The 25,362-nt window shown below is 39.8% G+C and overlaps 2 protein-coding genes across 3 annotated transcripts in view; both read right to left on the bottom strand.

Annotated features, from left to right (window-relative positions):
• The window catches only part of sdk (sidekick cell adhesion molecule), a 62,027-nt gene extending 41,129 nt beyond the window's left edge, over positions 1 to 20,898 (bottom strand). Inside the window, exon 1 of the mRNA XM_014356370.2 lies at positions 19,850 to 20,898. Within this exon, the coding sequence (XP_014211856.2) occupies positions 19,850 to 20,024 (175 nt within the window). The 5' untranslated portion in view covers positions 20,025 to 20,898. The remainder of the gene's footprint in view (positions 1 to 19,849) is intronic.
• An 873-nt stretch (positions 20,899 to 21,771) lies between these two features.
• Positions 21,772 to 23,546, bottom strand: LOC106641803 (small ribosomal subunit protein uS8A). Of its 2 annotated transcripts, none has more exons than XM_014356328.2 (4): positions 23,454 to 23,546; positions 22,864 to 22,998; positions 22,264 to 22,429; positions 21,772 to 21,961 (listed from the first exon to the last, which is right to left on the bottom strand). In XM_014356328.2, the coding sequence occupies exons 2-4, from the start codon at positions 22,994 to 22,996 to the stop codon at positions 21,868 to 21,870; spliced, it is 393 nt and encodes a 130-aa protein (XP_014211814.1). In that variant the 5' UTR covers positions 22,997 to 22,998; positions 23,454 to 23,546; the 3' UTR covers positions 21,772 to 21,867. The 2 variants fall into 2 exon arrangements, with proteins under 2 accessions (XP_014211814.1, XP_014211815.1); XM_014356329.2 differs by lacking the exon at positions 23,454 to 23,546 and adding an exon at positions 23,311 to 23,335.
• Between the last annotated feature and the right edge of the window lie 1,816 nt (positions 23,547 to 25,362).

The raw sequence follows: 25,362 nt of genomic DNA, 5'->3' as shown, positions 1-25,362 counted from the left end.
AGATACCGGGACGTAAGTTATACATATACGTATATACATCCAAGTGGTGGGGCGGTGTAGGTCTTATACACTGAGATGACGGTATAGCTGCTGGAGGACGAGCCGAGGGCGATTATCTTTCATTTTCATTAATGAGCCTTTTTTTCGATGTAAGTAAGGTAAGTGCGGCTGTAGGTGGCCGTGCATTTGGAAGTTCAACCTTCCACGCGGTGATTCTTTTCTTTTTTTCATGTAACTAGTTTTTACGGAATATATATAATATTAATAACCGGTGATGATGGGAAGTTTCGTTTATGAATGTGTTCATTAATTGAAAAGACACGTATTTTGTCGTTGTTGGTGTCCCTTCAAAATATCGAGCTAAAATTAATTGTGGGTGCGTGTGTCTGCTAAAAGATCACCAGTCAGCAAAAGTCGCAACAGACCAAAGACGACGAAGGGGATGGGAAAAAAGTGGTCAAGCTGCCGTGCGTAAGATACCCATTAACACAATAGTCACACGATACCCTGACCTAGCTCTAGCTTTTTGCAGGTATAGACCGGAGTTACCATGCAGGGAGGGAGAAAAAGAGAGAGGAAACGGACGTTCGCTAGATGTAACTTTACCGAGGAAAAAAAAAAAAAACTGGTATTTACTTAATCGTGGGGTGATCGGTACAGAGACTGCAAGTACAAAACTAAAAGCCGACGACCTGCTAGCTATATCATCTCTTCCACTTCTCCGACACATATATATACTGCCTATAGGTATATATACAGCTTTTTCTCAGCGAGTGCATTATTCATCGGCTGCTCGGCTGCCAACTCTTTTATGGCACTTGCCTCGACCACTTATATATGTATATACAGGTAGGTGTGTTGTCGCATATAGCGACGGCCTACAATAATAATACAAACGACGGGAGAGAGGGGGGGGGGATTTTGCGAGTGGGCGCGGAAACGAGAGCAGGTATCGAGCTCTCCCGGGAGCTTTTCTCGCATAAGATTATCGCCAGCCCCTTTTTTCGGCTCTCCGTGGCCCGCTGTTGACGCTCAACCTCTTATACGGTGAAAGGGCCTTCGGAGCGAAACCTCTTGATAATCGCGTGAAAATCACCAGAGTCGGGAAGAAAGAGCAAAGAGCACCTTTCGTTGCTATACTTTTAGCTTTTAATCATGTTTTCCGTAGAGAGCATTATCGGCAAATGAAACTGTGGTATGGTTTAGAGGTGAGACAAATTTTTTTTTTTTTTTTCCCCGAGTCCCCTAATGACGCAGAGTCGGTGCGTGTGCAAAGTTGCCCCGTGAATGGGACCATTGTGCCCGAATCCGAAGAAAAGAGTGGGAAAAAGCCATTTTGTTTTTTTTTGGTTTTTTTTTCTAACAACAAAACACTCGTTCTCGGTTGTTTGAGCCGGTGCCTCCAAAGTTTTTCAACTCGGTTTAACGCGCAAGGTGCGCGAGAGGATCTCTGTATAGGCACAGGAGCATCAAGTTAAAATTCGTGGAAAAAATACAAGATGGGCACAATCCGCAAACTCCTTCATGTTTTTTTTCCTTCTTTTTTTAGGGGACACAACGTAACAACGCAATTTGCGCACAAAGTGGAAAATTCACAGTGAGCGCGTAATTTCCTTCTTCGCAGAGGAGAGCACTGATGGTTAAGACGTCCTCATTCGCCTCACATTCCTAATTGGGGAAATGTATATACACCAAAGTTCCAGCCTAATGTACTTTAAACGCCATTGTTAACAAGACTTGCAAATTTAAAGAGTTAACGATGTTTGCGTCGTTATGTGCATTTCAACAAGTGCACTTTTCAATAATTGTTGGTTTCTAGGATAATTGCACGAGTGGAAATAAAAGTTATGAGTCACACGAGCCAAAGTCTTATCGTGATGATGGAACGTGTTTTACATCGTGTCACACCTCGTCATCGTTTAATTTTACGAGTACAAGTGAACGAAAAAAAATATTCATAGCCACAGCAACGAGGAGTTAGAAAAAAAAAAAATAGCGAAAGCGCGGTGGTGGTTGCGTGCCAAAGGCGGCGTGCAAACGAGCGAAAGAACAAATAAACCCTTCACGGAGAGGAGTAAGTACGCGAGAGAGATTCATTAGCATTGGGTACACACACACACACACAGAGCACGTGGTGCGCGGGCGTTGGTCCAGTGGTCAACAGAACGCGCTCTGGGCGACATCATGAATACTCGAGTGGCCGCCTCCTCTCCCTCTTGACTCTCTTTTTTTTCCCCGAGTGGCCGAATCCGGTGTGCATGCATCTGGAGCTTGTTTTGCATGCGGCTTTCAAAAGGGTGCACTTTTCTCAAGCCCCTCCCCCCCCTCCCTCGTATCCCATCTTCCCTTCGTCTTGAGAGTATACAGTTATGCGCAAGCACTTTTCTTTTGAATCTCGCGAGTGTCATCTTTGTACGCGCGGATGTGAACGAAAGATGCGTTACTCTGGAGACTGTCCATGAGATCCCATTTGAATTGGATTTATGTTTCAGGACGTGTTTGTTGTTTGGTACCAAATGTTACACAAAATCAATTAATCGATAGAGGCGAGGTAACACCAAAACTGTATCGTTTCATGCACAATCAATGGCAAGCAGTGGCAGTCGGTGATTAAGTATAACGTGTTACACAAGATGTAGGCTCTTGATGGTGTATACATTTATAAAAAGATTACACGTTTGGAGAGTCTACAAGGATTAGACAATTAATCACCAAAAAAACATCTTACTAATCGATGTTTCCGCTGGTATGGTTGGTGGAAAAAAAAAAAATAATAATAATAAAATAACTCACGATGATGTCGACATAGCGAACCGTGTAAGCTAACGACGCGATCGACGTTAAAAACTCGTAATGTCCCCTAATATTGGGGGTACTGGCCATTTTTTCTTTTTTCTAACCATTCATCGCGCAAACCAATAAAACGAGCCGTGAAAAACTTTTTGTTTCCCAAGTTCGTTTTACTTATAACTACTTGGTCGATTAACGGTACAAGCCGAAGGTAAATACTCCGTGGCGGCGGCTGCTTCCTTTGATGAGCAAAAAAGAGCTACCAGCTTACAGTTATAGAGTTGAAAATAACCACCTGTATATCTCTACGGTTAGTTGCGTCTCTCTTTTTGTACATTTTTACTCGTTAAACGTTTTTTTTTTATCTCTACGCGTGCTCGCAGGATCCATTGGTTTTCGTCAATAAAGATACGTGACTCCACAACTATCAAAAAAAAACCCCGAACTCTGTAAGGTATCCAACAGTTTCTTACATCATCATTCAGAAGGACACTATTTTCCACTACTTGTAACCACCGACTACAAGTAATGAGTATAGCTTAGACAAGAAATGGACCATATCGTTATTTCATGTATTTTGGTGTTGCCATATTATCAGTTGTATTACTTGAATAAAAAAGTGAAAAAAAGAGCTAGTATATTCAAGTTCGGTTCAACAAAAGGCACTTCATGGGTTGGGTTGTACAAACAAAACAACGAGAACCCAAGAATAGGGACCTTTTTCCTTTTGAAATATGTATATCACGGTGCACTTAATACATCAACAGCGGACACGCATGCGGTGTACAACACACATAATAATAGCCGTAGGGATCATAATAATGAAGGCCATCACGCGAGCAAACGTGTTACAAAGCATGTCGTAACCGAGTGGGGTGTACAGATATCACGTGTACACATACATGTACGTGCATAAGAGCACAGCTCATCATCGCTTCATATTCCTTTTCTCCCCGTTTCTTTCGCTCCGATACAGTCTACTTGTGCCACTGCCGTAAGTATAGGTATGTATGTATACCGCTATTGTACGACGTATCAAAGCGAGATAGTCATTTTTGCCCGATCTCTGTTTTTTTTTTTTCATTCGTTTTCTTTCACTTTCGTCGCTGGGGTGCATCCCGATTGAAATTCAAATGGAGTACAGTTGCGGTACACATGAATCCTTCACAAAGATATACATATACATACAGAAATATGCATATTACAAGTCAGGTGGATGCATCTTTTAACTTCTCAAGGAGAAAGCTTGTGTGTAGTCTTATAGATTATCACCGTATCGAAATTAATCCGTAGCATCTCGATTGTACGAGCAATAACAGTCGATCGAATTAGTTACATGAGCTTGGTGGACTTCATTGATGAATTTTATGGAGGTATCTATCTGTTTGTGTAACCAACGTGATAACAAACACAACTGCCAGGGACAAATATATTGAATGAGCGCGTTTTGGTTGAGCTTTAAATGACGGTTTCACCAAAGACGAGCTGCAATAGCGCAGTCATCAGTACCGGGATATCATCACCGCATGAAAGAGTACTACCATCGTTCCCAATGGACCGTGTAATTGTGTACATAGTATATACACGAACAGTATGGTCAATCGTGCAAGTGACGTGTTAATTTTATTTTTTTCTTCACTGTGGAAGATGGGGTATCGAAGTTGTCCTAGCAATTCCCTGAATTTCGTACTGGTCTCGTGTTTCGGTCAGTTTGGCAAATTCCAGAGACCGTAAAAATCCACGCTAACGGCACACGGCGATGTAAAAGCTCCATTGACGAAGCGCGCCTGGTTTGGCGCATTTCCAAAAGTCCACAGCCAGTCCGATGGCGACGCGTTTGTTTTTATTTCCCCCCCCCCCCCCGACACTTCGAGGCTTTCCCTTGGTTAACGTCCCTCCAAATGGAATTGCTTGCCGACGCTCCAACGTTTGGGCTATAAATATTGCCAATCAGAGAACTTTTGCTGCACTGGAAACTAACGTGGGTTAATTTATTCGACCCTCACAAGCGAGTACTCTGTTTCTAATTCAACACGAGTTTGTTGATGCATCGTAATAAAGATCACTGTCTTGGTGTTCGATGCTGGCTAAAGTTTGATACCATTGAAATAAGAAAATCCTATGAAACTGAAACTAGCAGACAAATTCCAGCAACGATACTGTTAAATAACAAATTCTACTTGGGGTATAATACTCTTAAAACTAGACCAGGTACCTTCCTCATTTAGTAAAATAAAGAGGTTCCTATTTTAGTTTTAAGGGTACCCCAAGTAGAATTTATTATTTGTGGAGGTATCGCTGCTGGAATTTGTCTACTAGTTTCAGTTTCATGAAAATCCTCAGAACTATGACGACAACTGGTTGTTTGAGAATCAACCGAAATTATAGTTTGATTTTTTAGACAAGTGTTCCGTTGGTATAACAAAAACACGGGACTAATGTATTCAATTTAACTATCCATGAACACTAGTAAAACGATACACTATACCAAAAGCAATATCTGTAAAAACTTGTCAACCAGTTGGAAACTAATTTGGTACCACCATGCCAAATCTCAGTCCCAATAACTATTTGAGCTGTCGGTGAAAGAGCCAATGCAGAGATAAAGTAAAATCAACAACGGGAAGACGACTACCTGCACTGGTGTACCTCTCTTGGGCATAAGACGCGACAACAGCACTAATTCTCAAGATGCTTTATGCATTCGCAGTAAGAGAGGCAACGGGAAAACTCCATCAGGAGGGATTAGTGCTCGTTTCCTCAATAGCTTTTCCCACCACCATCCAAATAATCCCAATAATACCTTTAACGAGCTCGTGCAAGTACATATTTATATATATGTACGCTTCTAATTTTACGGATGCGTATATGAACCAGCGTGGAGAGCCGAGGTGAGTGCGTACAGTCGACGAGGGTCCAGTGTCAGGGACCTCTCTCTCTCGCTCTCGTAACAGCTCATCCCCAAGAAAGCGACGAAAAAGCCAATCGGAACGAGGAGGAGTGAGTGCCTACATGGACGTAGAGCTCGCGCGCGATGAAATACACCGGATGGCGACTCTTGCCTCCGCCGTGGCAGCCATCGTATATCCCGAGGATACCGGTATACACGTATATATAGCGTGTGGTAGGAAAAGTAGAAGACTACTACGACCAAGAAGACGAAGGAGAAGAAGAAGGAGAAAAGGACCAAAAGATGTAGAAGAAGAAGAAGAAGAAGGGAGAGAAAGAAGGTCGTGCTGCGTGTCGCTGAGGTGTATAGGTATATGATACAACAAGATCCTCTGCGGAGAGAAAGAAGGAGAGGAGAGAGAAGAACAGGCCTTGCCGGGGGCGGTCAGTGGCCCCGCGAATACACCGCGCAACCAACCAGCCAGCGTCAGAACGGAGCCACCGCGATACATGTATACACATACATATACGCTTACGATCGTCTCCTGTTGCCGAGATTCTTTCGAAGCCCCGTTTATACGTCTCGTCGTATAATCGAAACCACGCGTACCGCGTACATTATGTATTATATACTTGTACGGTTGTGTGCGATGCACACGTGGTTTGCGTGCGGCGAGTATGGAGGAGCCCCGTGTGCCACTCTAACGCCAACTTGTTCTCTCCCCCTTCGAGCCTATACGGTCTCCCCCTGACAATGAAATCATGGGAAAATAATGTCTCGAGAGGCCGACGTGCACGTATATACCGATTCCTGGGATCGACTTTGCCTGTGTTTCACGGATCGCTGCGGTTATTGTCTCCCCCTCACTCTATCTCTCCCTGTGAAAATGCCTAATTGTTTCCGAAAGGGTTCCTTTCAATTGCCTTTTCGTTTTATTCGTGTTCAAATAATATTAACAGGTCGCGCATATAATATTAAGCCACATTCTCGTTTTTGCAGGTCGATTTTGGTATAAAAATGATGGAGGATGACGTTACGGTTCAAGAATGCCTTCGGACCGAAATGGTTTTTTGGAGGTGCATTTTTCAAGTGATTCATACGGCTGTCGCGGTGCATCTCGGCCCGGCACCTGGAATGCCTTACCGAATAACTGTTACATGTCCACAAGGTACGCTTTTGTGCGTGGCTGCATCAGTCACTGGAGCCACTCATAGTGGTTATTATTGATGGGAAAACGTCAAGTAAATGTTTTTTTTTTTACTTATTGTGGTCATCAATAACCCCCAAAGATTATTGTACATTCTTTCGTGAGATTCAATCACATATCGTAAAGGGCTATGAATCGAGTCTCACAGTTTTATCCAAGAACTGTGTTGATGATACTCTACTTAGATTAAAACGAGTCTTTTCATCAAAGTTCTTCATTATACGCTATAACAATCTTCTTCTCTCTTCGTGGAATCTTTTGACGCATAAGTGCCGTTCCGTAAACTGAATGTATCTACTTATGCACATGTGCAACAAGACACTCTATTGTATAGTAAGGGACATGATGGACAAGTACTTTTAAGTAGACCATCTTAGAATTGGTGAAAAGGAAGTTTAAGTATTGAAGAAAACCATTCCCAACTTATAGTATTTTTTGGTATACTTGTATCAGAGAAGTACGTTGCCACGCGGACATACGACATCCATCCACATGATGGCCAATAACGTAACGGGTACGTGGTATGTCAATAGACGTCAATAGAGGTTCTAAACCAAAAGGTGTTACTTTCTGGAACACTTTTCACAGTGCCCTGCTAGGTACGCTGGGGCTTGCAAGTATTCCACACGAGCGGGAAATATCCAGTGGAAGAAAGTCAGAAGCTGACACCTTCCTACGTACACACCACCTGTTATTTCTATCTATTCAATGATTACAGCGAATTTAATCGCTCGCGCGGATATAGAGATGTTTTCATACATGATTTTCAGATGGAAGAAGATCCATATGAAAGCACTTCACTCGTACAAAGTACCAGCAATTACTTACTATCCATATTTTGCTTATTGTCAACCCAAAAGTCTCACACTGTTGTTTAATAAATAATTCATTATAAGCTCCAAGTGATTCTTTCTGTCAGTTTGGTTAAAATCGAGGTTAAAATATAACCATAGATGAGAACCAGTACCTATGTGTTAACTTGACGCAGCATAAACAGAAGAGTGTGTCCATAACGTCAATTGGGGAACAAAAGATATTGAACCTCCAAGTGCCAATTGTAATAGATTAAAATTTCGGTGATTCAAGTTTTTCCCTGTTAACTCGTGAAAAGTCAGAGAGAGAGAGAGAGATGGGCATGCACAGGTGCTGGTGGTCTAGGTATATTTTCCGCACACCCAGACCGCAATGCGCAACTCGATTAATGCAAATGACTTTTGTGGAACACAACAACAACGACCACGAGCCTTTCTCTCCCTGGTGTTTCTCTCCCTCTTCCGACTGTGGCTGTTATTACAATTCGCGTTTGGAAAATATACGTTAAAAAAACTCATTGAAATCGAGGAGTCGCAAAATTGGAAAAAAAGGAAGAGAGACACGGACGATTCGAGGCTAATCATGAAACATAAATACAACCACGGCTGCAATTAGAAGCGTCGAGATCGCAAGCTCCGTATATATCCTTGAAAAATTGTCTAGTTTGCGTCATAAGACAAGTACACGAACCGACACGAACATAGACATTGTCGCAGAGGCAGAGTTAGTAAAAAAAAAAAAAAAAAAAAAAAGGAAAAACTTTTGCAAAGCAGATAACAATGGAACGTGCTTGGAATTCCTCACCGCTGAAGGCATTTATCAGCATGCACTTTTTTTCCCGAGTAGAGCAGAAACGCGCTAAGAGAAAAAATTGTATCCTGTAAACAGCTCATATATACGAAACTCGAAATGACAACTTGGCGGAATAACCGTACGCGAATGTTCATTCAGCCCGAAGAGCTTATCAGCGAGCTGCAGAAGAAGAGAGGATATGAAAAAAAAAAAAAAAAAAAAAAAAAAAAAAAGCGCAGTTTATCAGAGAGAGAGAACTACACAAAAGAGCCCATTCCCGCGTCGCCTCATCGCGCGGAGGGGTCGCGAATCCACGAATTTCATTTACAAAGCCCACCCATCTTCTTCTTCTTCTTAAGTACTTCCCCTCGATCGGAAACGAGACCCCAAATCCCAATACCTCGTCGATAAGGGTATACATAATATATTATTATATATACTCTCGTGCACTTTGGGCCACCGCCAGAGCAACAATGGGACACTGTGGCATAGAAGCGGCATGAATCAGCGGAAAAATAGCGCGAGAAGGATTGAGAAAGGCTCGAGTTTTATACCTATGGTACATATACATAATATACTACCAGACACAAGCGACGAGCGCGTATATATACAAAAGCGTTGAAGGAGAGAGGGAGAAATAGCGCGTGCTCTCCCCGAGAGAGAGTCCTTGAGCGCTCGAGTCCGCGGATTCATCGGTGGCACGCACTGCCGCTGCAGCGAAAATAAGTAAGTACGGAAAAATCCAAGTGAACGAGGGACGAGGGGGAAAAAAATCATCGCCGGTTATCTGCCACTTGTGCTTTATACTATGTACAGGTACTTATAAGGGAGTGATCCGCGCGTGCAAGGTGCACCCATACCTGTATACACATATACATATACGATAACGTATATGTATGCTGGGTACAGCTAAGGAAAAAACGGTGTGTGCGTAGACGAGCTGGACCATTGAACAGAAAGAAGCATAGAAGGGCGTAATGAAGACGACGCTATACAATATGCCCAGGAAGCTGGAAATTACGACATAAGAGGAGACCTGTACTGTAGTGGAAGAAGAAGAGCACGCTTCCGGTCTACCCTTTCCCTTCAACTAGGGAGCTGCACATATTATCTCTCTCTCTCTCTTTCGCGGCTCCAGGCTGCCATATGGTCGGATAAGACACGCGTGCGAGCACACATACCCAGTTATACATACAACAGATGCACCGCATGCAAAAGCCGCGAACGCCGGCACACTCCAGAAGATTTACTTATATATGTACATATACGTAGAGGCACTCGACTCGACGAGCGCGCTGAGAAAAGCCATAGGGCTCTCCTCTCTCGTGCGACCTTACTTGCCGTTTTGCAGCCTCGCGCCTCTTTTCTCCTCCCCCTCCTCTTTCTTCCGCAGCTCATTATTATCTACTGCTTCGCCCCCTCTGCTCGGAGCTCTTGAACCCGACAGGTACTCTCTCTCTCTCTCTTACTCTAATGTGTGCGTACAGTTTTTACACTTGTAAAGCTCAGCAGCGTCTTCTCTTGTTTTCTCTAGCCGTATCGTTCATATCTGTCTATTACAGGTGCGACGCTTCAAAGTCCCTGACCTGTGTGTTTTGTCGTGGGTGTGTTTCTTTGTCGATGGTGACATGTTTGTCCTCCTTTGCAGGTGTTTTTGTCATTGTTAATCCATTTTCGGACCACTGGTACTCAAAATCCATTACTTATTACCAAAAAAGTTATGTCAATTAGTCGCGACAATCATTACCGGATCTACTCGTGAATCGATGCAAAAAATATTGGTCTTGTTACATCTGATCTCGTCTACTTGGCGTGCTCGTTGGCGTGTGTATTACATTCGACTATACGTTCGGTATGTGTACAAAGTGGAAAATGAGCTAAAAACAAAGAACTTCTGAGAATTAAAAAATAGAAAAAGATCATATAAGTATCTGTCCGGCCAAACTGTATTAAAGTCCCTCCCCTTTTCTGCAGTGTGGAAACTGTTCTCTCCTCCGTTGTCAAGATGAAAAATCAAGACCGGATGTCCCGTTGCTGAATTTCATTGACAGTCGTCTCCTCCTCCATCCTCTTCGCTGCAAAGATGATGGTACCCAAGACCACACTGGCCGAGTGGTCGAAAATCTCCGCTCATTGTCAAGTCCCACCTGTCCACAACATACCAGTTCCACCTGTACCCTGCGAAACCTATAGAGTTCAAAAGAAACGAGCCACTTTCGAAGGCGAAGTTTAACGTCGTTTGGAGCCCCTCGTTTTCTTTCCTCTTGTTCTTCTTCTTCAAAAAAAGCAAGCAAATTACGTTTTCAAGAGTTTAGCAGCAACGCGCACCGCATGGGGCACAGCTTGAGGCAAGAACATCAGAAGATCTCTCTTCGTTGTTGAGAGCTTGGCTGCTTCGTACCCCTACATGGACTATAGCTCCAGGAGAAAGGTCAGCTAGTCTATATTATATACTAGTCTTCTCTAACTATGTGAGTTCCAATGCATCTATCGTTACTCCTTGCGAGAGAGAGAGAGAGAGCTATACCTAATACTGTACTTCTATGTGCCGCATACACGCATTGGTGATCAAGGAAAGATCATTCTGAACCCTCTACATGGTAGTCTAATCGAGGTCAACTTTTGAACTGTAAACGCAAGCCTCGGACAAAGTGTGGAAGAACACGGTATGTAATTAACTTTAGGCCTAAATTCAGTCTGATGCTTCTGTAGTGACACCCTACATGTATCAGTAGATTTTCTCCGATTAGCAGTAATATTTCCACGAGACTGGAAACTCTAGCTTTGTTGCCACTGGTTGCCATTGTTTGATATACCCACATCATATCACGTGAGCAAGAAAACCTAGATAAACATTTTGAACAAAACAACGTTTCTGCAATATCCAAACATGTTTCAGGAATTCAGACGTCCCATCAAGACTTGTGAAAATGAAAGGTATACTCAGAAAACATCCTTGTTCGATTCGAAAGTACGTGTCACACGTGATTTCCACCATCCCAAAAGGGTTTATGTGGTTCAATTTATTTTGGTTCACGTAAACAATTGCCCAGGAATGAGATTCGGTGTGATTCAATAACCCAATCATGACTTTAACATTATTGGCCAATTCTCAATTTCACCGCCATCACCTGGTTAAAACACAGTGTGTTGTGTCGAAAGCTTGGATTGACGCTGTCTAACATATCGCCCAGCTATATTTACAACTCTGGTACCGTACTCTTGGCCTCGCTCTTGGCAGCGTGTGACGCGTAACGAAAACGCAAGGTATACACATGCTACATAATCGAGGAAAGGAGGGAGGAGGATGTACGCAGTTGATCGAACCGAGCAAAGATTGTGAACAACGCCGAACCGTATAGTGACGATGACGGGGAGGGTGCAAAAGGGCAGAACGTTATAGGTCGAGGATGAGGAGAGGTGGAGGAAAGAAAGGGACCCTGCATTGTACAACCAAACCGGGTTCCTTTCTTCGCTATAAATATACACTTATATAAGCCAAGAGTTGACGCCAGGTAAATAGACACCTTTCCACACGACTCTGCTTCTCTCTCTTGGATATACTACACGGCTCTCGTCCCATCACGTACACGTACATCCATATTATATACATATAGGCTGTGCGTGTCCCTGCTGTTTTAAATGCACTGCTAACAAACGTGTATGTATATATATGCGCACACCCACGCGTGCAGCAAAAAAGAAAGAAAAAAAGAAGGTTCGCAGCACACCTGGACTCTCCGCTGCACCACCGCTCATTGTACACACTACACCTTTTTCACTTCTCCCTTTCTCTCGACTCCTTCGCTTGTTTTTTAAGGGAGATTTTCGAGACTGGCTCTTCTCGTCTTCTAATACTTACTTGTGCGCTAGTTCCACCTATTATATTATACAGTATATTGGTTCGAAAGGGAAAGAGAAAAAAGAGAGAAAGAGAGAGAGAGAGAGAGAGACGGACCATCTGTTGTTATTATATTGTGCTGGGAAGTATAAGAGAAACTGGCCTCTCTTTTTTCCTCTTTAGTTTGACGAGTAGCCGAATATATACAATCTGTACGGTGTCTCGCGGGCGAAAAGAAAAAAAAAAAAAAAAAAAAAAAAAAGAAAAGGACATAGGGATCCCATGCCTACACCTCCTCTACATCAATATATACATCCTCAACTTTTTCATCCTCCCGGTATATAACCACGCCGAGCAGGCATCTATACGCACCCCAAGGAGATGATATATACCCAGACGCGCTCCGCACTTGTACAAGGGAGCGCGTACTTATATTTGTGTGCAGAAGTAGGAAAGGTGTATGTATATACTATTTACAGCTCCTGTTCGTCCTCTTGCGTTCCTCCGGCTTCTTTTTCTTCTCTCTCTCTCCTCTTCTATGCTATGATCATCTCCTCCCCCTCTTTCGCACGGCATACATATATACACGATGCGACACACCTTCTTTCCTTCCCTGGAGTACATACACCACTTTTTCCTTCTTGGCGAAAGATTTTTCAATGCCGAGAGAGAGAGAGAGTACATAATATGTGTGTACGGTCTTCTCCTCTCCTCTCTTTTATCCGCTGTTATACGCGCGGAACTTTTAATTGCGGGTTAACGGGTCCCTGGCCTCCTCGGCGGGACTGTAGACATATACACACTTTGCTCGGGTGGATGATGCGAATCGTTTCTTGGATATACTCATTGGTTATGTGTTGTTCAGGTTGAGCGGCAGATAACTAAAGAGGTAACGTTTGGAAGATTAAATGCACTGTTATCATCGTCGATTGCGCTGCGCAGCAGTGCTCGACCGAGACAATTTTGCGATGGAATCTATCGTTGAACCTATAGGTAATGCTATATACACACTTTTGTGAGTCAGCTCATTTGAAGGGTCCATCGCCTTAACTATACCCGTAAAGCCACGGAGAAAATGATCAAATAAATATAATGTAACTTGACAGTGTAAAAAAAATTGCCAATGTTATTGTAATGTACCAAACGTTGAATCCTCGAAAATATTGACTTACTACATTTAGTATAAAAAAATTCATCGTCTTCTATAAAGCTTGACCTGTTCTTAAAAAATTTTTTTTTGTCGACTCATATGTACCGAATAATCTTAATAAGTTTAGATATTTCATAAAATGCAAAATATCCACGCAACACATCATATTTATCATTATCAAACGCAACTACACTGAGAGAAGGATTTGTTCGTAATATCCCTTGCTTTACGATCAGAGGTGCTCTACATGCTAGCTAGCCTCTCTATACATGAACCGTATTCGAAGAAGTACTATGTAGTTTGTTCTTTTATTGACTATGAAAAGTGAAAACTGTTGCACCAGATTACACCTGAAAGAATTGTAAAGATCACGTTTAGTCGGTTTAGACTATACATGTATGATGTATATTGCTTTGATTGATACTCGTAAAGCTTTTTTTACCATGTATCTACAAGCAATAAAAGAAAAATTAATACCACAAAACACAGGGAAAAGCACTATGTAGTTTCGCAAAATGATCCATCAATGCTTTACTGCTCGCGTACATGTATAAATATATTGCAACGTAACAATTACTTCCTGTTATTCCCTGATTTATCGGGGTACAATAATGCGTCTCCTTCTCGTAAGTTGTACTCTCTAAATTTGAAATAGTATACAACTTCTTCAAAATACACGACGTAAAATAGTGAATATATTTATAATCCATTCGAACTAGTGATTATTCACTGTGAAATAGTAAATTTTTAATATTTCTACCAAGTTAACGTTTCACTATTTCAATTAGTTGGTTAACTTATTATTGGAATCACTTGAAATAATATGTGTATCGGTTGTACAATTATCTTCATTCGCATCAAGATCGTTCATTGCATTGCTGATAAATATTTATAGAACTAAGATTTACATCGACTAGGTGCGAATAATAAACGATCCTAATTTTTCACTTTTTGGCCAGTGAATAACTTGTTCACTTGCGCAAAACAGTGAAATTTTCACTACTTCAAATTTAGAGAGTATACTATAGCTGATGGCAACTTCAAGAGCCACGAGGTGATGAGAGTACTTCTCTGCAAGCACATGTTACGCTGCACACATTACATATGACGACAATGTGATAATACAGAGACAAGTTAGCGAGCAATTGAAACGGAAGAGAAAGGCCCGAGTCTCACAGCAGGGCGTCATACATGAAGGAAAGCGTCAAAGTCACCACGTGCGCGCTTGTGCGTGTCAATATTGTAATCATCCGCCAAAGCATACGTCAATCGATCAAAGCGTAAATATCCACTTTTATTTTCTTGACATCAAATTTATTAAAATAATTATTTTTCGACCAGTACACACCCACGTGGGAACACATGATATTTCTACGGTTCATGTGATGAGCACTACTATATAACTAACGTAAGCTCGAAAATGTACGATTGTGAGAAATTACACGCCACGCCAGGAAGAGCATACCAATTCACAAATAACAACACACAAGAGAGAGAGAAAGCAAACGCGAGCGTGTACATATAAGTATATGTTATATATACAGTGGCGAAAGAGGCACACGTCAATCATAATACATAACATATATTTATGCCTTCACATCTCGCGGCGACAAACGCGATCGTCAAACGAGATTCTATCTTTCTCCCTATTTTTTTTTCCTCTCCGTCAAGTCGACGATATTCTTCTTCCGTATATCCATGTCCCCGAAGTGCCACCCTTATATAATAATCAGTGCGCTCGTGTCCACAAATTAAAACCAACGAGACTTGATTCACTCCCACTCCCACAAATCAGACTGGTATGGCTAATTGACTCGTGCGTGTCGTCATGTGGGCAATTCCCTTTCGAGTACATAATGTACAAATGAGAAGTGTAATATATATATATACATTATCTTAGAAGCCTTGCAAGTGCGCCAAAAAGGTGGGTGTTGCATCTCTCTCTCTCTCTCTCTTTTCCGAAGGTTAATTTTCCAGCCTTTACTCTGTCTCTTCCTCCCTCTGACTTTGTGTTGTGTGTGCGTGTATTGTGGATGCACTTGACAATTTGCTGGGAAAGACAAGATTTGAGAAGCCCCGGGAGTGCATAAGCCTAATTGCATGTGGTGCGAGATTCGTGTACGCAAATTAATAAGATATTATCTATGCCTGGAAGAGTTGTTTGGGGGGGGGGGGCATCGACACTTTAATAATACACGAGAAATGCGATTGGGAAAAATATAGTTTGAGTGTATTTTTCATTTTTCGTTGCAGTAATGGTTTTACCGTCAATAATGTCAAATCCAAGTGTATTTTAAGTACACGTTCAAAGCGTGCAGTAGAAAATTCAGTTTTTTTTTTTTTTTTTTTTTTTTTTTTTTTTTTTTTTTTTTTTTTAATGCATTACCGCAGTGTTGATAAGCGCTTAAAGAACAACCAAATGAACGCTTCGTTAACTGTTTAGTACGTCTTATCAAGTTAACAATTTTTTTCTTCAATGATTGACAGGGTTGCGAGTATCTTTTGTAAGAAAAATTAAATTAAAAAGTCTAAATTCCGAGAAACTATATTTCACAGGTGCATTTTACCGTCTTTCACCTATGCCATTTCAGATATTCGACCAATCGTCAATTGGATCATCGATGACGAATTGCGCTTGGAAAAAAATAATCCCATTCACATCGAGTCGTTAATTTCAACAAGTGATAATTTGTGTTTTTTTACTTTTCTTTAAAAAGACACTCACTCGATTGACAGAAGACGAGGCTGTAGAGAGTGAAACAATTTTGCCACTGATTTTCCACACTTGTATACGTGTTAAAATCTGTGACAGCCAAGAGTTTTTTCACTCCACAGCTTTCCTACATTGGTTTTTTTTTTTTTTTTTTTTACCATTCAACTGTGTCCCGCTTAGCAAAACTGGTTAACCACTTATAACCATAGATATAGGTTTTTCTTCAAATTGTTATCAACACTACGTTAATGCATTGTATAAAAAAAAACCCCCCATAATTTAAGCGCGCTTTAAACGTGAAGGTACGTTACATCACGTCACGAACACGAACAACCCGAAGGGCGCGGTTATTGTACGTTTGTTTGTGCCAGAATCGCGTAAGTACACTCAGAGTGGAACTCTGATCTGTCCCGGAACCTACAATTGAACAGTACTTCACACAGTTCTGAAAAATACGGTCTGGGACAGATCAGAGTTCCACTGAGTGTACATTGTTTTTCTTATACCGAGGGCCGAAGGTGCAACTGTGCAGAAATAATTATTTTCGTACTTGGTGGCCCATCAGGCCCTTAGCCTACTGAAAAATAGTAGTTTTCGTTCATAGAATCGCCATCGCCACTGGAAGGCTACTTTTCGGCCCACGGAGTACGTATGAAGCTAGTGTAGCCAAGTCGTAGAGCCATAATATATAAAACCTACACCATATTTTTTTTTTCTAATTATTCGACTTGGCTACGCTAGGGTCATGGACACGCCCACGGGACCGTTCGATGGCACTTTGTGTGTCGAACATTATTTTTCCTACCCAGAGCGCAGTAAACGTCCGAAATTTCACGCAAAACGCCCCGAGGTAGGAATAAGCATTTTTACCTTTTCTGAGAATGCTAATGTGAAATAAATTGCTTGTTTGAAAAGGAAAAAAGCGATACCATTTAAGTGGTATACATATCGAGAAATTAAATCATAATCACAGTGTTTTTTGTTGCGCGTAACCAAACTCTCAGAATAAATTGTCAATAAAATGATGATTTGTGTGCAATTGTCTTCTAGGAAAATTCATAGTGAAAATAACATACAAAATGAACGTAAAAACAAGTATTCACACAGATTCACAAGTTTTTGCACGTATGTGTAATTTTAAGTTTTTTTTTTATAAAATGACAACAAGGTATAGAATAAAAAAAAAAAAAGAGGAGCAACTTATCCTTAACAAACAAAGCTTTATAGTTTTGATCGTCGACAGCTACAAATAATTTTTCTTGATATCGCAATACATAAATAAAACACAGCAGTAACGTCAAACCATTTGCTTTAATGAAAATCAATACGTAGTAGTAGTATGAAATACAGAAAAGATCCATCCTCTCTTTGTACGTACGTACATACACGTGCACAAACATATTTGGCACTTGGCCATCAATGATCAATAAGTATTCGCGTCTCTCGAGACAGCCAGTCGGTCTAGTACCTACTCACAAATGAGAGTCACGAAGACGACACGCAGAGCAAAAAAAAAAAAAAGAGAGACATACACAAGTGGGCACTTTTCGAATTTAACCCGCGCGCCTGATTTGATTTTGCAGTGCAGCAGCAGGGGTCGCTTGGCTGGGATTGTTGCTCCCCCCCTTGAGTGTATACTTATATGTATTAAAAGTCTGTGTGTATCTGCAATAGTCATGTGTATTGTCGCAGAGAGAGAGAGAGAGAGAGACACAGCATTAAACGAAACTCGAGAGCGTCTCAATTGTGCACTGCCGCAATTTATGTGTATGTACATAATATATGTATACAGTGGAGAGACTACTGTCTTTTAAGAAGGGATACGCACACGGGGGCCCTCGCGCAGGCAACAGTGGAATGGTCAAATGTCTGGTTCGAAATTCAGCATAGGCTAAATAAGGCACGTGTTTTACAATAGGTAGGTGAGTAGTTTTTAGATACAGGTTTTTTTACTCAAGTTTAAATCCGTTGGTAGGTAACTTGCCGTACGTACATTAATTTATAAATACGATGTTACGAGATGGTGATCGAAGGCTTTTTTTACATTTGTTCATTTGTTTTTTCCAAATAAAAATACAATTTAGCTTAGCGATCTAGCATTATTAAAGCAATCCTTGGAACAGTCGTGTAATAAAGCAAACCATGAAGATCTCAAAATTCAAAGAAAATAACTTTTTTCCCCGATCACATGAATATGTATAAATAAATAATTTTTAGTACATTGAGTGCATTTAATATTGAGGTTTTTCAAATTCATTCATTCTTTTGCAAGAGAGTTTTCAGTCTGGGTGCCCCTATGTGTATATATACGCCTTATATATAGTTAGGTTGAAACTCTGGCAACGCATCATCGTAACTATACCAATTCCCATTTTGGGGCAGGTTTACGAGCATTATTTTCTCCCACGGAAGTTTTCCTGTACTTTGTCTCCTTCCCGTTCCCTATCCCAAGTTTTGAGTCCCTTAAATAGAATGTACACTACACTGTATATAATACTAGAAAAAATGTGAGCTTTCGTATTTCCTACTGCCATTTTATCGTTGTAGGGTTTGTTTAGAAACGTGACTTCCAAGGTAATTCGTATTTTTTTTCATGATTTACTTAAAATGCCTCATTACAATTACACACGACAGACAGTCAAGGAAAGTAAGAATCACATTTCTTGTTTTAATTTTTTTTTTTTGCAAAATATCAATTGATTGGTTCATTAATCCCCAGCAATCCGTCTGTGCATAAAAGCTACTTAAAAATATTTATTATTACAAGTAGCTGAAGACATTCGGCGTTATATCATTCCGCTCAGTCGCATTGATTCCTTTTTTTATTATATCATGTATATGTCATTGTAGGATGTAGGCATGTTTATATATATTATGTTCCCTCCGTTACTTCGTTTCTCGTTAATTGAAGACAATTTGGACGGATTACTTTTCTCCACTTTGCTGCAGCTGTACAGATTTGAAAGAATTCAATCAAAATGCCCTGCTGGAAAAAGATCCACGCATCCCTTGACTTTTTGGCTCGCTTTTTGGTATACGTGTGTCGTTATTTAGCGAATCTCAATTGGCATGATTTAACTTTAAATAAATAAATAAAAAAAAAAAAAAAAAAAAAAAAAAAGAGTTTAGACATCGACTCATTACTCCCACGTGAATCACAAACCGGTGCGTCACTATGTGTAATAGTGTAAGAAAAAAAAAAAAAAAACAGGATTCCGAAAAAAAACCGGTTCCGTCAAGCTTCCTCTTTTTTTTTGTCTTGGCCGACGAATTATTTATCTCCGTAGAATATACAATAAGGAGTTTCAGAAGAAAGGGAGATTTCAACGTGCCCAAATTGTATGGGTTCACTGCACTCCTGACGATCGATACTTATGAAATCCAACTATTGGAGCCTCGTAAAAAAACACAACGACTGTATTCTATTGAAAGATCCCGGTATGGTTTATTTTTTGTATCGGCTATCTTGATAAAAGAAAGAGGGTCGACAAGCGGCGGGCTTTGAAGAGAAACACCCTCATATACATACTTAATATGTACTTACAAACGATCTCAAACACGTTACTCAGCTAGCAGTAAACACATCATGTGTAAACACCATAATCCGAAGCAGGTACAAAAATACGATAGATAACAAGGAAAACAGTACTCACTGATAGCGTGGGCGTGTCCTACGAAGCTTCCGGAGCAAAGGACGCCGAGAACGGCGACGAGGACGATCGGTAGTCCACCCTGGGACCGCCGCGTCGGCAAAAGTCCTCCTACTAGCGTCATCTTCTTTCTCCTCCTGCGCCTCCTGATCCTTAGGTTCTCCTCCTCGGCACTCATATCCTACTCGCACTGACACACACGCGAAACAACAACAACAACACACCCACTCCGAATTTACAATTTGTTATTACTATTATTCTTCTTCACCTGTGATACCGCAATACACGCACGATTCGTATAAAAAAAAAACAACCATACACACAACACACCACCTGCAGCTGATCCTTTTGAACACTACGTGAAGTACATAATAATAACAATAATAATAATTATACACAGTTAGACTTGAAAAGCCAGTGCCACTGCTAATGGTACCAGGACCCGAGCGGGGCTGCTGCGGCAGGAGATCGGCACTGCGGTCTCGTGGTGGTAAATGGCGCGCGACTGAGCTGGAGGACTCCGAGGCATTTTACGACGCGCTGTACCCCTCGGCTGCAGTCGGGGATGCAAGGACGACGAAGGTACAGTGTTAAAGTTTAAAACCCGCTACATGGCTCCGCGTCGGCAGCTTGGAATGTCGTGAGAGACACAGGGAGTCCAGCCGAACTTGTGCGAATATATTGTAGGCCAGGTAATGTAAATATATGCGCGGGCAGGCTGCAGCCTGCAGGTAAAAGGCGAAAGGAATATGGAAGGCTCGATCGCTGCGGCTGCTCTCCCTCTCTGCCTCACCTGGCCGAGTCCTACTTCTCTCTCTCTCTCTCTCTCTCTTGAATCGCGCACCGTGTGTGTTATTGTTATATCCTTGCATGCAAGTAAGAATCGCACTATGTTTTTATGCAACAGGTAAACCACAATTATATTCAGCACTGGTGAATTAATTCACGATAACTAACTATTCAATTAAGTACATCGTATTTATGTATAGGTATGGTGTTACACACTTTCACGAAGCACACACTGTGAGCATTTGTAGGATCGGATCGTAGGAACAGCATGCAGCAACAGCAAACATCGCGCGCGCGAAGCGTTCTGATGGGAGCACGCTTGGCTCGACCCGCGAACGAACAACGGCTCCTTTCGCTTTAGTTCGCCACGCCACCGTCACCACTGTATATATATGTGTAATGTAATAAATGCAAGTACAGCTCTTGCAGTCCCAACAGTAAAATTATAATAAAGTAAGATATCGCAGCTTCGTTCATCACACGCTAGCTTTCAAACGTTATAAAATATATGGTGAAGTATATTTTTATTCATAATAATAATACAATCTGTTTGAAAAATCGGTTCGAGGATCGGGTCGTTACGTATTGGCTTTCATGGAAAATTATACAGCTATCAAACAATTAAACGATAGGTAAGTATTAGATACATTTCAACTAACATAATTGGTAACACACCTTTTTATTTTGTTACTGTATATAAACAAATAAATGCCTTTTCATGGTTCCACCATGTGTACAATGAATGATAGGAGCAGCAGCAACCTGGATTTCAATATCAATCCACCATCAGTCATTATGGGATGAAATGGCCAAAAATGTGTATGCGTACTTAGCTCAATTAGAGAAAATATGTAAAAACGAAATTTGGGGCGTTACTTATACACGCTGGATACATAGTACAAATTTTGCACGTTTCCTCCTTGTCATGTATAAAAAAAGAATGAAATGATGTATTATTGATTGAAAAAAAAAAAAAAAAAAAAAAAAAAATACGACCTGACCAGTAATTAGTACTAATTTATAAATGGAATACGCTTCAAAGTCGATGAAAAATAATTTTCAAGCTGTTCAATATATAGTATATACAAGGAAAAAAGTGAGATGCGAGAATACAGAAATAATTAACAAAATAGGAAGACGATTTTGATGTATTGCCTTTTATTAAAGCTGCATTCGGACCTTAATAGTCAATACGGTTTTTTTAAAAATTTTTCTTATACAATTATTATAACTTAAAAGAAGAATCCTAGGATTTTGCCTCCCAAGTGTTTCCTCCTGGCTTCCTCGTGGTCCATAATACCTCCACTTGTAGTTAACACTACATACCTGTAATTAATAATAAAAATTCAATTAATACATTGAAGCTTTCCTTATAAATTACAGCAATAACTTTTATGAATCGAATTTCAATGTTTGTTTTAAAAACTATACAACATTTTAACCTTGTAAACTTTTCAGATAATTTGATAAAAGTTACAAAAATTTAGTTATACACTTAACATTTGTTTTTGCAATGTTATGTATAAAAAGTAATTACTTAAATAGGAAATTTACATGACAAGCTACGATTTAAGCATGGTTTAGATTACTTGTGGGTGTAAATGCATTATAAAGATAGTTTTACACACCCAAACTGACGACTTGGAAGAAGATTGTTCGTCCACTTTTCAATGTCTGTGATGGGAACATCAAATCTAGGAGAGATGACCCCACATTTGTTTAGCCTTCCAGTAAGATTAACAACAACTTTTCCACTTCTGTGATCATCAACAATTTCAAATTCTCCAATATAACCTGAAAAACAATTATTCTTTCATAAAACTTTGCTACATGTGTTAAGAAATATTAAAATACATTTTTAAAAAGATTTTGATACCTACTTGAGGTAGTAAGTAAAAAATAAGGAATCAATACATTAAAATACATAATTTAATGGTAAAATATTGGTGTTGTAGTGACTAAAAAACCAAATATTGATGTGCCATGTCCGATGTAACAGCTTTATAATCATTAGCTTTAAATGGAACTCTTTACAGTCCGAGATGGATGATAAATCAAATTAACTAAATAACAATAAGACTAGTATTTAATTGACACATTCCATTGAAATTTAGAGAAAGCCATCAGGTGTAGCTGACAGAAAATTGCTCACCAAAACAACTTGTACTAACTGACGTACAAGAAAAAAAAAGTGGGTAACTGACAGTTAGAGTAAGTAAAAAACTCACCGTGCTTCATCATCACTGTGAGAAATTTGACGATGACTTTTGAGCAGGGACGGAGCAGAACTTGCCTCTTGCCTCGCTTCTCGGCATTGTTGATAGATTTGAGAGCATCACTGAGTACGTTCATTCGCACCATGGCTGTAGAAAACAAACAAAACTTGTTAATCGATTTTATAAACAATGCAGCTTCTATCGCTCGTACAACTTATATATTTTTTTTTTTTTTTCTTTTAAGGTAATGAACAAAACATTTCAATAAGCAGCAACCACATAACCCAACTTGTCAGTTGATTTCGTGTAAAAGTGCACGTGTAAAAAATCAAAAGTGATTAATAAAACACCTGCCGCTTTAGCAGCACTTGGCGAAATTAGTTGCACTTAAGGTAAGATTAATTAAAAATAAGGAAACAATTTGCGAGACTGGAACTTTTGCCGCTGGCAAGGTATAACCTTTAGGTATTGACAAATTAATACCCTCACGTCGAACGAAAAAACACTTGAAAGAAAATAAACTTTGCACAACGTAAACTGAGTCTTGGTACTGTGGTTTTTGCGATAGTTTATCCCAGAAAATTGTTGATCTTGAGGATTACCTGCGATGAAAAGTTTATATTTGTCACAGCAACATACACACTCGGTAAAACTCGAGGTAAAAGAGCTTTTGTTGTATTGGTCTAGTGATTCTAGTGATCTCGAAAGGGGGCGTCAGTGTTGCCTGTTGCCCATATAGAGTATAAGAAATACAGACTGTTCCACACTTCCACTGTTCGTTCTTATTTCTTATTACAACTTGTATTGTATATTTGTATGATACAAGTAGAAGGAGAAGGAGACACACCGATTCCTACATACGTATTAAAATACGTAACTTTACAGCCTCTGATTTTATCATTCTGGTAAAGAGAGCACGGTGTAAGATGTACGTGCAGTTATGTGTAGTAATTAAAGTAATTAAAGTAATTACTACTAAGTAATGCCATATGGACGATTTTATTAAACCATATGAATATCTATATTTTTGGAGGTCGACTTTTGGGTGAAAAATAGATTGTAAACTTGCCGCAAACAGTACAGACTACGTTAACTTTTTATTATCTATCTATAAAATTAGTTGCGGCTGGCTTATAATTATTTAAATGGCTCTAATATAAGAAGTAATAATTATTTGGATTAGCGCCATCTAGCGGTCTTTATTTTTTGGCTTTGGCCAAAAGTGGCTCCTAAAATTCTTAATCAGAGCATTCAGGATTAGAGCTATTTAGTTAATTATAAACCAGCCGCAACTTGTGACAAAGCTAAAAAATAAGAAAATAACGATACATGTGTTTTTGGCGGCAAGTTAACAATTTATTTTCTACCAAATAATTGATCTCCTATGTGTTTATACTTTTAAAGATAAATTTTTGAGCATAAGATAAATTGTTAGCTTGCCGCCAAAAACATACGTATCGTTATTTTTTTATTTTATAGCTTCATTATCAGTTGCGGCTGGTTTATAATTGACTAAATGGGTCTTATCCTGAATGCTCTAATTGAGAATTTTAGGAGCCACTTTTGGCCAAAAAATAAAGACCGCTAGATGGCGCTGATCAAAAAATTATTACCACTCATTGCAGTAGTGTCATTTATTCAATTATAAACCAGCCGCAATTACTTTGATTTGTGTAAAATAAAAATTCAACGCTGTTTGTGCTATTTGCGGCAAGCTTGCAATTTATCCTTTACCCAAAATTATAAATATATAGAAGGTCACTTTTTAGGTAAAAGATAAAATAAAAACTTGCCGCAAACAAAACAATTGGCGTTTAATTTTTATTTTACACAAACAAAAGTAATTGCGGCTGGTTTATAATTAAATAAATGACACTACTGCAATAAGTAGTAATAATTTTTTGATCAGCGCCATCTAGCGTTGCGAATTTCTGAACTAAAAAGTAGCCCTAGAATTCTGAAGAAGAGCTTTAGCGCTTAGAGATACTTAGCTTATTACAAACCAGCCGCAACTTATGTGTTAGCTATAAAATAAAAAAATAATAATACATGTGTTTTTGGCGGCAAGTTAACAATTTATTTTCTACCAAAAAATTAACCTCTAATGTGTTTACACTTTTAAAGATAAATTTTTAAGCATAAGATAAATTGTTAGCTTGCCGTTAAAAACACACGTATCGTTAATTTTTTATTTTATAGCTTTGTCATAAGTTGCGGCTGGTTTATAATTGACTAAATGGCTCTAATCCTGAATGCTCTGATTAAGAATTTTAGGAGCCACTTTTGGCCAAAAAATAAAAACCGCTAGATGGCGCTGATCCAAATAGTTATTGCTACTTACACTAGAGTCACTTTATTAAATATAAACCATCCGCAACAAATTTTGTAGATAGATAATAAATAGTTAACATTTTTTATGCTACTTGCGGCAAGCTTACAACTGCGCATGCGCTCTGGGGGCTTGTGCTTGTGTGCAGTTGATATACATCATAGAGATGAGGTTAGCTTTTA

This window comes from Copidosoma floridanum, unplaced genomic scaffold (genome assembly GCF_036245765.1).
Source record: "Copidosoma floridanum isolate Cflo_tuat_1 unplaced genomic scaffold, Cflo_Japanese_pri ptg000029l, whole genome shotgun sequence".
Lineage (NCBI taxonomy): Eukaryota > Metazoa > Arthropoda > Insecta > Hymenoptera > Encyrtidae > Copidosoma > Copidosoma floridanum.
The sequence above is the reverse complement of the archived record's forward strand: the minus strand, read 5'-3'. Positions and strand labels throughout refer to the sequence as shown.